The sequence below is a fragment of the Phalacrocorax carbo genome, chromosome 1 (assembly GCF_963921805.1).
Source record: "Phalacrocorax carbo chromosome 1, bPhaCar2.1, whole genome shotgun sequence".
In the NCBI taxonomy this organism is placed as follows: domain Eukaryota; kingdom Metazoa; phylum Chordata; class Aves; order Suliformes; family Phalacrocoracidae; genus Phalacrocorax; species Phalacrocorax carbo.
Genome location: NC_087513.1, coordinates 66,839,921 through 66,856,691, shown reverse-complemented (window position 1 = coordinate 66,856,691; position 16,771 = coordinate 66,839,921). Strand labels below are relative to the sequence as shown.

General features: G+C 42.8%; 1 protein-coding gene across 2 annotated transcripts in view; it reads right to left on the bottom strand.

The window, feature by feature from the left end:
* Window positions 1-6,553: 6,553 nt before the first annotated feature.
* The window catches only part of DENND5B (DENN domain containing 5B), a 115,622-nt gene continuing 105,404 nt past the window's right edge, over window positions 6,554-16,771 (bottom strand). For both annotated transcript variants that reach the window (XM_064457924.1, XM_064457933.1), the window contains 6 exons: window positions 15,677-15,795; window positions 14,317-14,504; window positions 12,616-12,698; window positions 12,324-12,450; window positions 11,336-11,510; window positions 6,554-10,470 (listed from right to left, as the gene is read on the bottom strand). In XM_064457924.1, the coding sequence (XP_064313994.1) occupies window positions 10,287-10,470; window positions 11,336-11,510; window positions 12,324-12,450; window positions 12,616-12,698; window positions 14,317-14,504; window positions 15,677-15,795 (876 nt within the window). In that variant the 3' untranslated portion in view covers window positions 6,554-10,286. The remainder of the gene's footprint in view (window positions 10,471-11,335; window positions 11,511-12,323; window positions 12,451-12,615; window positions 12,699-14,316; window positions 14,505-15,676; window positions 15,796-16,771) is intronic.

Here is a 16,771-nt window from a genome sequence, read left to right as displayed (position 1 = left end):
ATGGCAAATCTGCTGTTGAACACACATTGTGCCTTGAGCCAGAGATTCAAGAACAAACTCCTGTTTCATCAAAACTTTTTTCTCCTGCTTCAATGTGTTTTTTCTTTCAATTTCCTTGCTACTTGTGCTAAGAACACAGTGCCCTTGGAAAAATCTTGTTTCGCTGCATGTACCACACCCTTTATATCTGTGCTAACTCTAGAGACAGGCAAAGCACAATGCAAAGGTGTTCAGACAGCTTTGGCCTCTGCCAGCTGTTTGTCTTTGTGCATTTCATACATTTTTAATTGTACACACTTCTGTTTGTCCCCAGCTTCATGCTTTCATGAAGAAAGCCTGGTATTCACTTGGTTTGCAGCCATCCACTTCTTCGCAAGTAAATTCTGTTTCATAACAGCCTTTCTGTAAATTGGGTGCTGGTTTTACCACAGAACAATGTTTTAATAAATGTTATTTACATTTTTCAGGGTAGCTAGAGGGGGTTTGGTTTTAATTAGCTGAGTAAGAGAGCAATGAGTGATTATACAGACACAAACAGAGCTGCTACCATCATCTCCCAGCTCCTTACCCAAGGTTCCTGTGCCAACACAGCTAAAACAAGGAAAAAAACTAGTGCAGGCCCTTGCAGGCAAATATTTTTTGGAAGGGGGGAGGGGAAAATCGATTAAGATGTTGCAGTGTATATCATGCCTGGAGTCCTCAATAGTTTTTCCTTACCTGATTAATTGCCTAAGCCAGAGGCAGAATGTGTCTTTTAGATTTGGGAGGAGCAAAGAGAGTGCGAGCCTTCTTGCCATCCTCCCCCAAGCAGTAATTTGGCAGGGGGACAGTCAGAGAGGTCCTTGTATGGAAACACTGCCTGCTGAGAAACAGTTTAATGAACTATGGGCTCCTTCCTCCCTCATTTTGCTGCTGCTTATGTCTCCTTTCCTCCCTAACACTTCATCTCAGCACAAGTGTCACTCAGAATCCCCCTGCTTATGAAACCTGAAAGGAGCAAGGTCCAAGGGAGAGAGGGGCATCCCAGGAAGCTCTTTGAGGAGGGACCTCACTCAGTGGCTCAGCCTAGGCCATCTCCAGGAACGTGGCCAGCTTGGAGGGTAGTAGAACCAGGCAAGGCATTAGGCTTGCAGTGCTTGGGAAAAGTTGCTAGTAGCCTTGCATCATTTTTTGGATGAAAGCTTCTTGACATTTTGGACACTTGCAGGAGCTGGCCCCACTGGAAACAGCTTTAACTTCCAATGTCAAAGGAAAGCTTCATTCGGCTACAGGCCAAGAGTGAGTAAAGGACTGATGCATGCAGGCTCTAGCTGGCAAAGTGCTTCTGGTAACTACAGCCTGGAGTGGCTGTGGAGGGGAGAAAAGGGGCATGCCTCTACTGTTGCTTGGTACTGCTAGGTTCTGCTCTACCATGGAGAATGGGGGCTCAGATTTGCCCACAAACATAATCTGTGGTACTGGGCTGGGTGAGATCTGTCCAGGACACCCTGCACTTAGTGGTAAGACAAACCATGCTGTTCGCAGCCCTACCCGGAGTAAACACTGGCAAGTCTTCACAGTTAATCTCCTGCTTGTCAGACACTGCGTATTGCCACTACTGTCTTCTAGGCTATCTTAACCAAAAAGGTGAACACAAGGCTTTTGAATATCTTCATTAGCACAAGCCTGGCCCTTCACAGAGATAAGCATTTCTACTTAAAGTGCTGAGATCACCTAGAAGCAAACTCTTATGTGTAAGAGTGGGACTGGCTTAATAAACATTGTGTGTCGAAAGCTGCAACAATAGTCACTTTATTAGTTTCCCAAAAGAGAGTTGCTTCTCTTCTGTACACAAACTAGTAGGTTAGCAGACTACAAGGCTCATGATTGCCTGTCTCAGCTGATCATTTTTAGGAACTTCCACTGACTTCAGCAAGCCATGTTGGATTAACTTGTATTTGCACTTTCTAGGACACACGTTTGAATTGAAGATCAGCTAGTTCATTCCTCACTTCTCAGAATTGTGCCAGTTAACAGAAATGCCTAAGCCCACACTACAAATTCCTGCTGACATCTGAAATTCTCTTCTAACAAAGTCCACGCAGAGGATGAACTAAATAGCTTTTCTGGTCTGCAAGTTTTTCCTGGTTCTCCTGTGTTCCTGTTACCATGGATGGAAACCTTTCCCACAGCTTTAAGATGAAAGCTGGGTAGAGCCATGGGGTGATGTTTCCACTTATGTTCCCTGAATGCAGTTTTTCTGAAAGTCATTTGTGGGGGGAGCGGAGGGGGGCAGGGGGAGAATGGGAAATGTCCAGTGCACCACACCCACTTTCAGCCAGCTTCACACTATTGATACAGTCAGGAACCACAGACCATCTGCAAGAGGTTTAGATCTCAGGGCAAGCCAACAGCCACACTAATTCCAAGCTGGTGGGTTCATATTATGTGGTCCGATGTAGAGCACATCCTATTCATCTCATGGGGTAATGGCAGTTCAAAAGCTGCATGTGTGCAAGCAGGTAAACTTAATTCAGGTAAGAGCATTGAGTAGCAAGAAACAGGCTAAGGACACTTAATGGAAGAGTTTGCAGCTATCTCAGGTCCAGGAGCACAGTCTTTGGGCTGGCTTTCCAGTTAATTTGAAATTAATTCCATGCCTTTTAAAAAGAAAACAACCAACCAGCAAGAACAACAAAGATGACTCTCGGCTCTACTGCCTATTTCTGAGTACCATTGGAAATCTGTTGCTAGCACTTCATATGTCTTCCACCATGCATTTTCTGGTATGGGTGATGATCTATTTGGGCTTGCAGTGAGCAGGGACAGGTTGTGGGGCAGAGAGGAGATAAGACTAACTTGAGGTTAATGGATGGCTGTACCTCCTAGAAGAGCTTTGGACTCAGGATGAAAAGCCAGGGAGACTTGCTCTTGCAAAGCCTCTGTTTTCTCTTCCTCCCTTTTGGTAGGGAATTGGTTGCCATCATAGAATCATAGAATGCCCTGAGTTGGAAGGGACACAACAAGGATCATCAAGTCCAACTTCTTTCCCTGCACAGGACAACCCCAAATTCACACCCTCACACAACAGACAAGCAAGTATTTGTATGCATTTCTGTAGCACTTACAAATGTATCTACATTGCAGATAGTAACCATAATCACTGTATTGTAGCTGAGTATGAAGAAAGCCGGTTCTTCTGCCCTAATGATTACAAAACTCTCTAACCATACACAGCTAGACAGACTTGCACATGCCCACACCACCACGAATCAACAGGTTTTACCAATGCCTTTAAACTGGAATTAACCACAGATGAGACCTCAGGGTATTCCTGTCACAGTAGTATTGAAAAGCTGCTCTCAGTCACACACCAACAGATGCTGGATGAGCAGTAGCTAACCCCAAGGCTGAACAGCCCAGATTGGCAAGGCAGAGACGGCTGAAGCGACAGTCCCACCACTCTGTACCTCAGCTCCCTAGATGCAAAATGGGATATGCTGTAATCAGATTGCTTAGAGGTCTTGGTGGAAGTCAGGGAGACCTAGGAATTGAAGCCACATTTTCTGGTCTCTGTCCCGTGCCTCTGTAAGACAAGTAAGGAATTTGTTGTCATATCTACATTATTAATTTATTGTAAAAAATACAGCTACCTCAGTCTATCACCCTTAGATTTCAGTCTTGTGAACTCTATATTTTTGATGTGTAAAGAACATGCTAGCATATCACTTGGATGCCTTTGAAGAAATGAAGTCAGTATGGGAGGACAGTGCTGGGAGGGATATTAATAAAGATTAATGCTAGCTTAGCCTCCACAAGCTGCCTCTGCTGGATTTCTCTAGGCATAATTAAAAGCAGCCAAGTGAGGTTTCTCCTCACTAAGCCTACTGAAGGAGCCTACCTCTTCCCTCTGGCTGCAGAGGCAAGGTAAGGAAAATGGCTTCCACAGGCTAACACCAGCCTTTGTGAAAACCTCTTGTTGAAAGCAGAAGAATGCAAGGATTGCAGAGCAGCAAACCCAACATCTGTCTGCTATTGAAGGAGGAGTTCAATTTTGTTTTAGTTTAGGCTTGCTATCAGCTGGCCGTGGGAGCGGGAGAGAATCTGGCACTGAATGTGCTGTGCAAAGATTGGGATGTCTCTTGCATTCTCCATGCCTGCCTCTCGCTGAGCGAATAGATGCCCTGTGATAAGCGTTTGAACTGCTCGGGAGTTACATCTGCTGCACAGTCCTGCCAAATGCACTTTGCAAAGGAAACTCAATTGTTCATTCGCCACGTTCACTTGTTTAGCACTTCACCCTGCAGCAGGGCTTGAACACCCAAGGCTGGGTGAACAGGCCACTCTGCGATTCACCCATTTTAACTTGCTGCTCTGGCCAGGTCTAAAAGTAAATGGATCATTCAAAGGGTTCATATAAAACTACGGGGTCCACGCTGGGCAAAACAGTTATTTTCCACGAAGAGAATGAATTGTGTTGGCTATCTTCTACGTTTACCCCTTGTGCAAGACAAGTAGACTTGCACAAGTCTTGGGTAACCGCTACGAGCGGGAGGAACAATATCTTACAGTTTATTACTCAGAGTAACTGATGTGAATACTTGAGCCTCTCTGGCACAAACTACAATTAGTTTACATTTATGGATCCCACTGAATTAATTATTGAATGATAACAAGGTTGTCACTAGATCACACAGCAATGAGGTCTTTCACAGGAATGTCTTTTGAAAAATATGCTGTGGGTAAGGATCAGGGGGTTTTGGCTGTGCTTTTTTTTTACCCACCCTTCTCCCCCCTTCCCTTCCCTGAGACAAAGGTGGACTTGGTTAAAGGAGAAAATTATTTGTCTGGTCACATCCTTGTCTGACAGAAGAAGTTCTTCCAGAAGAGCTCAGATGCCCTGTGAGGTCTGCAGAGAATACAGATGGGCCCATTAAGATGTCAAGCTTTCCTGCAGAACTACAGCTTTCCACTGACAAATCGGCTCTGCAGTGGCTTTGGCAGATAGCTTACCTTAACCAGCCACTCGTTAGGAGACCTGTACAGAAATTTTCCCATTCTCTTCACATCCTGTGCCAAGCTCAAACCAGCTTATAACGATAAATGTCTGATGGAATAGCAGGAGAGAAAACAGGAATGTCAGCAATGAAATGCTCCCTGCCTGCAATGACAGGAGCCTCAACCTCTGAGCTGACGGGGTGACAGACAGGTAGCGGCTTCTTAATTTGAGCACAATTTGTTCCAACAGCTTACCTGAAATGCTAGGAAGGAACAAACGAGATCGGTGAGCTATTTCAACTCCTACCCATGCAAGTTTTCTCAGACAGTTTCCTTCTACTTGCCCTTTGCAGAAAACATAGTGTTCCCAGACTGCATCAATGACATCGCAGTGGAGAGGAAGTTATTCGCACTTCCTCATCTGGACAAGTTTAGTCCTGCTTTACTTCAGGTACTTACCGCCTTTAAGATGTCAGATCCCACTATCTCTAATTTACATACTTAAGCCTAACACATTTAGTAAGGAGGTGTATGAGGTATGGCCACTCCTCCTATTGAAATTTGACCACAATCAGCTCTATTGATTTTATTCACATCTATGGGATCCTATAACTTTGCTGCTACACTGTTGATAAACATCACTATCATGAAACGATGTATTTCAGGATTCCCACATATAAGGTGGGAGTATATAAGGCTTTGAGACTTCCAGTCCCCTCCTGAGAGTCTCTGCCTTTTCAAAAGCAAGAGTTAAAATGAATGATCAGACATGCCCCACCTCACACGAACCATGCACACACACATGCAGGGAGCTGCATTTCAGCTACGCGGTTTTCAAAAATTCTCATATTTTTTCCAATTCTAGCAGAGCGAGAGCTGGGAGGGACAGGGTGGGTGGAATTTCTGAAAATCCAGCCCAACTTAGAATTACTAAGCAGGGTGTTTCACTATCATTCTTTTGCACCATTTTTCTTGAAGGCACCCATCTCTCTCTCTATCAAACTCTCTTCTTATGGGACATGCTACCTGACAGACTGGGGGGCATGAGTTTCATTCCAGCTTTTTAAACCTGTGTTCAAGTATCAGAGCAACCCATGCCACAAGAGGAAAGAGACCCTCCACTGCAGTTAATCCCACACTTCCCATTTTGCTGCCAACAGGATCCCACCCGCCTTCTCCCCACTCTTCCCCATGCGCTCCAGATATTAAGGGAGAGCAACCCAGGCTGCCTAGCAAATGCCACCCTGGTAAGAGCTAAACTTCACTACGGTCCCATTTCTTCCCTTCAATCAGCCATGCTTTCCACTTAAGCCTTGAAAATGAAGAGCTGGTCAGGCTCGGCACCGTCAGACTTTGGCGTCAGGGGAGGCAAAAGGGCAGGTTTTGAGAGTGGACCCTCGCACCCCCTGTCCCCATCTTTGCTCCCGCGTGTTCCCAGTACCAGGAGTCGTTATCAGCTGAATCACTTTGTTCGACTTGTTGCCTTTACAAAACATGCCCTCCATGTTCACATCAGCTCTTCAACTTGAGACTCGAATCTCTCAGTTCCTCTGCAAGGAGAATGTGACACCAACCATTATTGTCACAGTTTTATTTGTAAAGGACATAGCATGAAAAGCTGTATTTCAATGTACTTCAAAACCTGAAAAACCCATATCGGTTTGTGGTATGTATGTTAAAGTGCTTGATATAACAATACTTTTACTAATGTCGTCTTGAAAATAATCCAGTTCTTATTCAGTTAGTAATAATGTAAAGACAAAATATACTTAATGGAGACATTTAAGGATCATTTTAAGCTATACAGGGCACATTTGTACATTTCAAGTGTAACATACAATATTTCCCCTTAAGATGTGCACCTTCATTTGACTGAAAGAAGGAATTTTCTCAAATATGCCATTGCGCAACTATTCTAAAAAGACAATGATACCTAATTACACAAACCAACTCGGAATAAACATGAGTAAATTATTCACTAAACAGTAAAATTTCATTCGTTTCAGAGAATTACAAATACACATTTTTTACATAGTGAGGCATTTGATTCTCTGACTCCCTCAAGTTACCATGCTGGATGTAACAGGACTATGCAAACTCAGACATCTGCAGACGGGTGTTGGATAGGAAGGTGTTTTTTTAAAAAAAGCAGATACCAGAGAGCTTTGGTCTTTTCCAAGATTCCCTTTCTCAACCAAAGAAGGTGCTTTAACACTGAAATTAGCTTAGAAGAATCCTGATGGGTTTCTCACCATTCTAGTGGGAAGAATGATTTCTGTAAACCTTACAGAAAAAACCTCACAGTTTTCAATAAACAAAAGTAGTCTATTAAAAAAAAATCATAAGTGGTAGAATAAAAATTCACTATAAAGAACCGTACTCCCAAGGTTGTCAAATAACCAGTCTTCTAGGAATCTGAGGCACTCAGCTGTGCCCCTTTCCACACATCTTAGGGTGTTTTATTGCCTACAAGGAAATATTAGACATACATAATTTTTATTGTATTATTATAAATATGATGTGAAACCTGACAACACCAAACAAGTCAACACTTGCTGAAAAAGCTGACGTGAAGTTGTGTTGAAGTTAAGTGCTAAAGATTCCTTAATGTAGTTTGAAATGGGGGAAGGCCCTGTTTTGAATTTTAAAATTTCTCAGGTTTTGACTTATTTTAACTTAAGAAAGACTTTGTGTAGTTATTGCCCTTTCCTCTGTGTGTGTTTTACTCATCTATGCCTGACCTTTAGAGGTGCCCACATTTCTACTTTATCCTGCTTGCACTTAACCCGTGTCATGTCAGATGAATGTTACGACTGCTTGAGTCATAAATAGTCTTTGGAAAAGTATGCAGCAGTATACTTCTGAGAAGTATCCAGCTAGCAAATGCAGATGATGCTGCGAAGAAATCCAAGGACTAAAGAGGTTATTATTTCAGTAAAATGAAAGTCACTTAGACTGGGTTGGGCGTGAAAAAAATCATGTATAGCAGTCATTAGACATAAAAGGCCTGAGCTGTAATAGAAATCAAAACATCCTAAGCAGTCATTACTGAATAATGCTGCCACATGGTTTCTGGTGCTAAATGTATAATTTATTGATAGAGTTAAGTACTGGGGATGCTGCATTCTCAATTGCTGCTGAAGGGTTGTCTTGCATTTTCTGCTGACTGTAAGCAGACTTGCCTGGCCACACAGAAAACCCTAACACCCCAAATTTCACATTTCTGGAAATTAAGAGAGATGTCACACAGCCACGGGCTCTGCCTACTAACTCATGACACCATTCTCAACCTTTACATTAGTTACTCACACCCACAGTAGTGACATGGCAGTGCTGCCTACAGTATTTGGGATGAGCTTAGTCAGTTTAAGGAAGTACAAGCCCAGGAGGAAACAACAGTTATTAAAAGCTGGAACCCTCAATAAAGTCAGTGACTCCCTGACAGTGCTATTTTACTTCTTTCTTAGAAACAAAAAAAGCTTCTTTAACATAAAACTCTCCCTTCTAATGAAACGAAGTCACACAAAGAGTTTTCTTCTGGCTGGGAACATGATGTGAAACTCTGACACTAATGTGAGTGCTGCTATAAGAACTGGACAGCAGAAGGACCACAGGAAAGTAAGGTGAGAAAGCAAACCCTGATTTTAATCCTCTTTCCTTTTCCTTGGCTGTCATCCCTCTCTCCACCACGTGCACACTATACCGAGACCTGCTACTGCCCACCATTCATTCCCAGTCCCTCCTAATGCCACTTGAGAGCACAGTGCAGGGCAATACACTTACAGTCCCCGTTAGGGGCCTTTCCCAAGCCACAGCTGACAGTGAGACAGCCACAGAAATCCACTGATGAAATGGCCATGATCATAGGGAATAAACAAGTGGAAACAAACACCTATATTTAAACTAACCTCCTAAAACTAAAACCAGATGAAGCTAACTATGTCCTCAGATTCTTCCAACTCCCATCCACGAGAATGGAAAATACACTCTGTATTTGCTGCATGGTATCCACAAGATGATTTTAATGTAATCTCTTGTTAAATTTTTAGCATACAGGATTTCAGTTGCTCCCAGTTCCTCTTCAAGAGCTGTATCTATATATACACACTGTATTACTAACACATTAACTGGAAAGAGTATAGGAAGGAGCCTCAAAATACCAAAGTGAGAGTCTTTTTTTCCTCCTTTTGCTTAATTTTTTTTTTTAAGCTGGATAATTAAAAAAAAAAGAGTAATCAAAGATCCTGTACTTCCTAGGAACACTCATTCTGCAGGATAAAGGAAGACTCATAACCTGTCAGCATTTCAAAACCAGCTGATACAGTTCAGTAGCACAGCAACATCGGTGTTTGTGGCTCTACAGCAATGATTCTTCTCAAGTACAGCAAGAATTTGGTATGAACCAAATTCCTCAACATGAAAAAAAAAAAGGTCATCCACAACACAAACTAGCTGAGGGCAAGGGGGAATCATCAGAACATCTAGACAGGCAAGGGACACACCGAGCGAGTCAAACAAGCCATCATTCCCCATCTGAGGCTGCAGCAGCACCACTTAAACAGGTCTCATACCCTCAGAGCTCCAAGGCTGACAGCAGTCCTCTTCTCCAGTGTTTAAACATTTCAACACTTGTCTCCCCTTCTGAGATCAACAGAAGTGACACAAAAGACCTTACATAAAAAAAAAATGATGACGCACAACTTCCGTGCATGAAAAGGGTTGAGTCTCCAAACAAAACAAAAAACTAACATGTACAGTAGGGTAAAACAGCATATGCTTACAACATTTCCAAGAGTAAGACAATCACAATGGCTACGTAAGGATATTTGCTGTATTAATTTGCAATACCTGAAAAAAGCCCTGCTGAGTTTGCGCTGTATTTACACATTGATTGGCTTCTTCCTTGCAAGCAAGTAGCAGCGTCCCTTCCCACCTTGGTCCTTCCCTCCCCCCGTCCTTCCCCTGGGTTTAAGCTACTCATAGTCGGAACGAAAACATTCAGTCTAAGAAAAACTTCTTAGAGTAATATAATTTCTTAAAGAAGATAGCATATTTACACACATCTAACACATGAAAATACTCTATTTTATACTAAATTTCTGTTTCAAATAAACTACAATACTGCATCTTAGCTTTCTGCAGCTTTAGAGGACAGTCCCCATCGGGCACAAACTGGGCTTCTCACGCCTGCTCAGAGCGGCAGCTTTGCCTTACAGTGGTGCACTACCATCGCGTTCGAGTCCTGACAGGTCTCCAATTGTGGTTTGCTTGCTTGGGAAAGGAATAACGAAGTTCTCAGCAAAGCCATGCTAAACATCCACTCCTTTAATGAGCAATCCTTCTAGGATGATGTTGAAATCTTGCAATGTCTGTAGGACTCGGATAAGGGAGTTGACAGTCATGCGGTCCCGCAGGAGAGCGTTCTCCTCGTACATCCTTGTAATGGGCGGGCACTCTGCCAGCAATGGGATCCAGTGAGAAAGCAAGTGGTCCCTGCAAAGGGGATGAAATGAATTACTTCAGCACCAAATACAACAGATCTCAAACTGAAATTCTTCTGCAAGAACACAAACCAAAACATGCAGTTTCTTTTTGCAAGTGATGCATGTTGTTCGCACACACAAGTTTCCCGTGTAATCATAACCCTTGATTTTGTTAGTAAAATACAGGTAACAACATACTGTAGGAAAGAAGATGGAAAGATCTCAGCAGAATTGGACAACTGACTTCGGAAGAACTCAGCAACATTTCCAGATCAGGAACAGGGAAAGTAAAACTCAGGAAAAACCAATAGACTCTTTCCCAAGTGATTTTCCATGTGACCAGACAGACAAGACAAAAATGGTACTTATTTCTAGACATACCAACTTCCACCCTCCAAAATACAACTAAGTCCCCCCCATCCCTCCCCAGGTGCAAGACAGAAAGCATCCTGTTAGGAAAGAAAGATTCATCTAGAATAGTTTTGTCAAAATTATAGCAGGCATCCCATTTTCATAGGCAAAGTGATTCAATGAGGATTTAGAAATGCACCAGCTCTTGCAAAAGAACTCTGCATTCCCAAAGCCAGCACTTCATCAAAAATACAATTTCAAGACAGATTTCATACATATGACTGTTAAGCTAGCAGTTATAAAAAAGCTCAAAACGTTTTTAGCAGTTTAGACACTAGCCATGTATCATTACTGCTTCTTTGCCCCCATTTTTCATGTAGTATTAAAGTTGCCTAAAATGGGTACTGGATAATAGATAGGTAGGAGATGTCTTAAAATGGAAAACTAAAGGTAATAACAATGGTGTAGAAATATTCTTCTAGTCTAATGCAAGAGGACACATAAAATGAAGAGCAGTTAGGTACCTTGTCCCCAGGCAAACCAGAATTTGGAATTTGCCGTCCTTTCCAATGTTCCTTGGAGCTGTATTGATGGCATTCACATAGTGACAGAAGGTTTTGCATGAAGATCTCTGAAGCAAAAGGGCCTCCTCATTGTCTCCAATCTGGTCACTGGTTTCAAAATAAGCAACAGCTTTCTCTGTGGTAGGGAGAAAATCAGAACCCAGTGAGCGGAAGTACTTCATTGTGACATAGAATTACACAAGAGAATCCTTAAAAAAAACAACCCGCTGAGAGCTCTTGCACAGTTTATATAAGGATTCCTCACTCTGAAGACCATAGGTAGGCGGTGATCTCCACCTTTGCCACATAGCAGTGGTCAGCAGACTGGCTGATGTCTAATACAGTTAGGTAACATCAAGGAGCCGCACCAGAGTACCTATCAATGGTTTCATTGTAAGCGATACCATCAGCTTTGATTTTTCACCTTTTCTGAGTAAGCACTTACCCTTAGGCTAAGTATCTCAACTTGTGAGCGTGTTTTAAGGGAGTAAGTACATCTTAAGTTACTGCAGCATAGGCCCACAGAGAAGCATCACCAGAAGACCAGTGCAGTGATTAGGAGAGTTCTCATAAACAACTAGAAATACAAACCTTTCACTCCCTGCCCTTTCCCAACTCTCCCCCTAACATGGATTGCTACTCTACCCCAACTTCCAGCCTACTTTCCTTCTGGGTAGAAAAGCAGCTGTTTGAACATTCATCTATGAATAAATGACCAGAATCTGAAGTGCTCTTAAATCTCTGCACAGATTCACACTCATCCCTTATATAGAGTTTAGTATTTCTCATCTTCCATCTTGTTTTTCATTGACTTTAAGCAACCTGGAGCAGGTGCTAGGCAGGAACTAATGGCACCCTAGCTGACAAGAATCCGAGGTCTATGCATGAGTAGTCATTTAGCTCTGTAATCTTTCTCCTCCTCCTGCCTCCAAAGCACATACCAGCTTACCTATGAAATCCCAGATGAAGACATTCTTATGAAAAATGCGAGCTGACTTGAATCCATGGTGGAAGACTTGCTCCAGTGCTGCGACCAGGCCGTTTTCTCCACACAACAGAATGGTAAGGCTCCCTCTCTGTGGGAAAGGGAGAGTCTGTAAGTACAACTTGCCTTGTTTGTATGCCAGAAGCTTCAAATCTAAAGGTTAACAGTCTGTACCAGTACTTCAGCTCCATTTCTGTTTACAAAAATATTTACATGCATTGTAGATAGCAGGCAAGTAATGAAAAGTAGGTAGTACCTCTTTCTCTGGCTTGTGAAAGTGTTTCACAATATTGTTCACGGCTTCCCCGATTCCCTCTTGGATCTGTCCTGCATTAGGCTCTGCGAAATGATGGAGAGCACAGTAGCTGAAGATACCAACTTTAAAACATTCATCAAATTCTCATGATGACATAGCTTGAACTGCAGGAATTATTCTGTATCTTTAACAGAGTTCAGGCAATCATTTGCCTTGGGTAAACCTAAACCTTAATTACAAGCAGCTGATGAGCAACACTGGAATAGTCCAATAAATCTCCCTACTTAAAAATGTACTACCCAAGGATCCGAGTAGAGCAACCTTCACACAGCAAGGCACGGGCTGAAAGGTTGTAGCCCAGTCATTTGACTCACTTCTACGTGACAGAGGCCAGAAAACCCAGCACTCGTTAATTCCTGACTTGAACCCACAATGTTTTATGAGCCAAAACATGCATCTATTTTAGGTGCATGTCTAGTCATTGTACCAGTGTGAGGGGCCACAGGCAGAGAATATTCCTGATTAATGGTTCTAAGAGTAAGTTATCTTGTGTGTTAAAACATGCCAGGCTTCTGCTCTGAATCTGTTTAGCTGTATGCCTCTGCTACTGAGTCATGCTATGCCTCCATCTGCTGCCACCTCATCTTCCTATGCAGGTATCTGCAGAAAATTATCTAGTCCCTCATACACTCTGATTAAAACAGACTGAACTTTTCAAACTCCATTTTAAACAGGTGTTTTCCAGACTTCAGTCATTTTCATGGTTCTTCTATGAGTCCTCTCTAGTTTTCCAGACATATGCAGGTTGCTAGTAGCTTGTCCTACAACTGTTTTTTCAGAAGCATGGAGTAATTCAGTATTATTTTAGTACATGATGACCTCCGCAGTCTTTGGCAGGTCTAACACAGAGCCTCATGTAGCTCACAAGACAAATGAATTATTGGGCCTTAGTGTTCCCAGGCCTAAGGAAATGTTCTGCAAGTAGCTCTGGTGCCCACTCCCCCAGCTAATGTGGACTCACACATTTGAAGAGCTGCAATGGTCCCATGGTGGTTTTTAAATGCTGAATTACTCTTGGAGGCTAACCTTGACGTTTCAGCAGTTTTGTCCTCTAATTTTACAGGAGCTAGACAGATTTATGAACAGCATCTACGCTGTGCTCATCCGTATGCTTTAGCAGAGAATGCCTCATGTGGCCCTTACAGTCCCATGCCCCGCTGTAGCCAGGTGCAGTTACTCATAAAGGCTAATTTTAGGGACATGAAGCTGATGTCCCCTAGGGTCCCTCTGGAGATGTGCTCCTCCAGAAGGCAGTTTGCAGCATCCACATCAGGCTCTGAACTGCCCTTCAGAGAGGACTGTCTTCCCAGTGACTGCAAAGCGAGCCAGGAAGCTGACCAGCATCAGCTCCTGCAAACTCTGCTGCTGCCGCCTCCTCCTCCCTCATCTCCTATTGCCATGCTCCAAGGAAAGAGATTATTATCTCTCAACTGTCAAATGGGAACACTGAAAGAGGCAATGTGTACAGTCCCAGAGCAAGCTGCAGCCAAACAAACCGGGGCAGGAAAAACTCATCAGCTCGCAGCTGTTCCCCTGCACCAAGCCTAGCTTCAGCAGGAGCTCTCCTGTTCAGATGAGCTTTATTTCTCAGCAGTTGTTGCCCCCTTCTCTAGGGCCCTGGGGAGAAAGGAAAGGACTTACTGGTGTTCTTCCCTGTGAGGGAAGTGATGCTCAGTCGTCGAGCCGTGGTAGGAGATTTCTGCTGGGGTGGGGTACGGCACTGCTTTCCCAGCTCTTCGTCAGATGTGGAGGACACCAGCTCCCCAATGAGTATTCGCTCCAAACTGCCATCATCGACGCCCTTTCCCAGCCATCGCCCGCAGGGAAACCTGCCACGCAGCCAGCACAGGCACAGGTCAGCCACACAGGCAGTCCAGCTTGATCTCAAAGTTAGAGGGACAGCTAGCACCCATGAACGCTGCTAAAGGGCAGGGAATACTCAGCAGCCAGAAACTTTTCACAAACCAGAACTCAGCAGGGAGCATCCCCTGCACCACAACTGATAGAACCAAACATTCACCTCCATCCTTAGGAAAAGGGAAATACGCAAAGCTTGCATGAGAGCACGGGACAACAGAAAGTGTTATACACATTTCATGGGCCACATCTTGATTTCTGCTGTTATTTTTCACTTGCAACCACAACTGATATTCAGCCTTTTAAAATATTTGATGATTAACAATTAAATTCCCACACAGAGCTCCCACCCAGCTGAAGCTGTGACATCTCCTCATACTCAAACCTCACCTCATATTTTATTGCTGTACTTTTTGACCCCACCCACAGTCCTAATGAAATCCATGCACATCTCCATACCCCCAGTCCTTGTATCCCATTTCTTCCTACTTTCCCCCATACACTGTGGCCAACCCTGAGCTCTGGATTATAGTTTTCCAAGACCACATGTAGGAAAAAAAAAAATTAAGTCTGCTTAGTCAGACGTTTTGTGAAACCAATGATGAGTTAGGAGATCATTTCAACACAAGAGGTAGGTACTCAAAAGACGACTAAGAAATCACCAAAACCTTTTATTTTCTTGTAATTTGAGTTTCTGTGCATTTGTTACAGTACTTAGATGTTTGAATATTTTTTAAAAGAAAAAGAAACCAAAGATTTGCCCTAAACTATCATTCCAGTTCCTGGGGGTTTGAGGAGTTCATTTGTGCACAATTTTACCACATTACTTTAAATCAAGAGGTTTAATTAGTAGACACAAACATATGAATCATTTCAGAAGTATCCATACTGTCTGTCCTGTCTCAGAGAGATGGAAAGAAAATCCTACATTCAAGTCCCATTTAATATTTATCAGATTATTTGACTTCAACTTGGGCTTCTGAAATGAGGGAACCGGCGGTGGGAGAGACCAACCCAACCCTACTGATTACCCAAATCAGCCCACAGCGCTCCACCAACAGAGGAGGAGACAAATGCCTTCTTGCTTTCTCTAGATTTAACAAGTACGAATTTCAGACAAAGAAAATTAAAACTTGTTGCTTACTTGTACGTGTGTCCTGTTATTTCATTTCTGACCATGACACAATCAACCAGCCACTTGGCTAGTAGCCCTGAGTTGTCATGACCAATCTGAACGGTCGTCAGCTTCCCTAAATTCTGGCACTGAAATGAGTAACAGTTTTCACTTAATTTAAAACACAACAGACAACATACACCCCCACCACATGCACACATATGGTCTCAAATGTGTGTTTTTGTTCAGCTTCCTTTGATTTACTCAGCAAGTATTTTCAACCAAACGTGCAGAACGTTTTGAAAAGCAGAATAACTATTTTAACACAGGAGAAAATAAATACCTTGAAATAGAACTATTAAAAAGCTTGTGAAGAGATTACATTCTTTGTTGTGAGCACTCACTCCGAATACTTCTGAGAAGTGTTAATTACAAATTTCGGAGATAAGGTGATAAAAAGGGGTGCTTTTGTAGAAGAAATAGATCTTCAGTACAAACAGCTTTTAAAAAAATGCATTTTGAGCATACTGACCTTCAGCCGACTCGCTCTACACTATGAAGCCGTCCCTAGATCTTTTATTATTTTCAAAGATTGATTTGCTTAATGTTGGGCAAGACAAAAATCACTAACATGAGATTCTTAACATCACAAAGAGTCAGAACAAGGAAAAAAAGGAAAACTGTGAATTCCAGTGCAATATGTAATTGTAGGTGGGGCTGGCAGCAACATCTATTAACGTCACCTAAACATTTCCTTTGCAGGACCTTGGTTTTCATTGCTTCTAGTACTGCCAAACAAGCAGCTTGGGCTGACATTTTCCGTAGTGGGTGGCTACCCAAGTTGATATTTTAGGAAAGCTTCAGCCAAAGGAGTATTCCAGAACAGTGTTAGTCTGGTCCTTAGAAATGTCCAAATATGTTATTTTGCTTGTTAGAAGCCTGCAGATCTTTTCTACAAAATACTTGTATCTGAAGGAGAGCCAGCCATTCATGAAAATATCCTCTCTGTCTCTGTCAAAATCCACCTATATTTGGCAAGAGGTTTGGGTTTTTTTTACTGTTGTTGTTGAAGATCAGTTTGCATATGCTCAATGGATGCAACTTTAACTTTAGTAGCAGATTTTC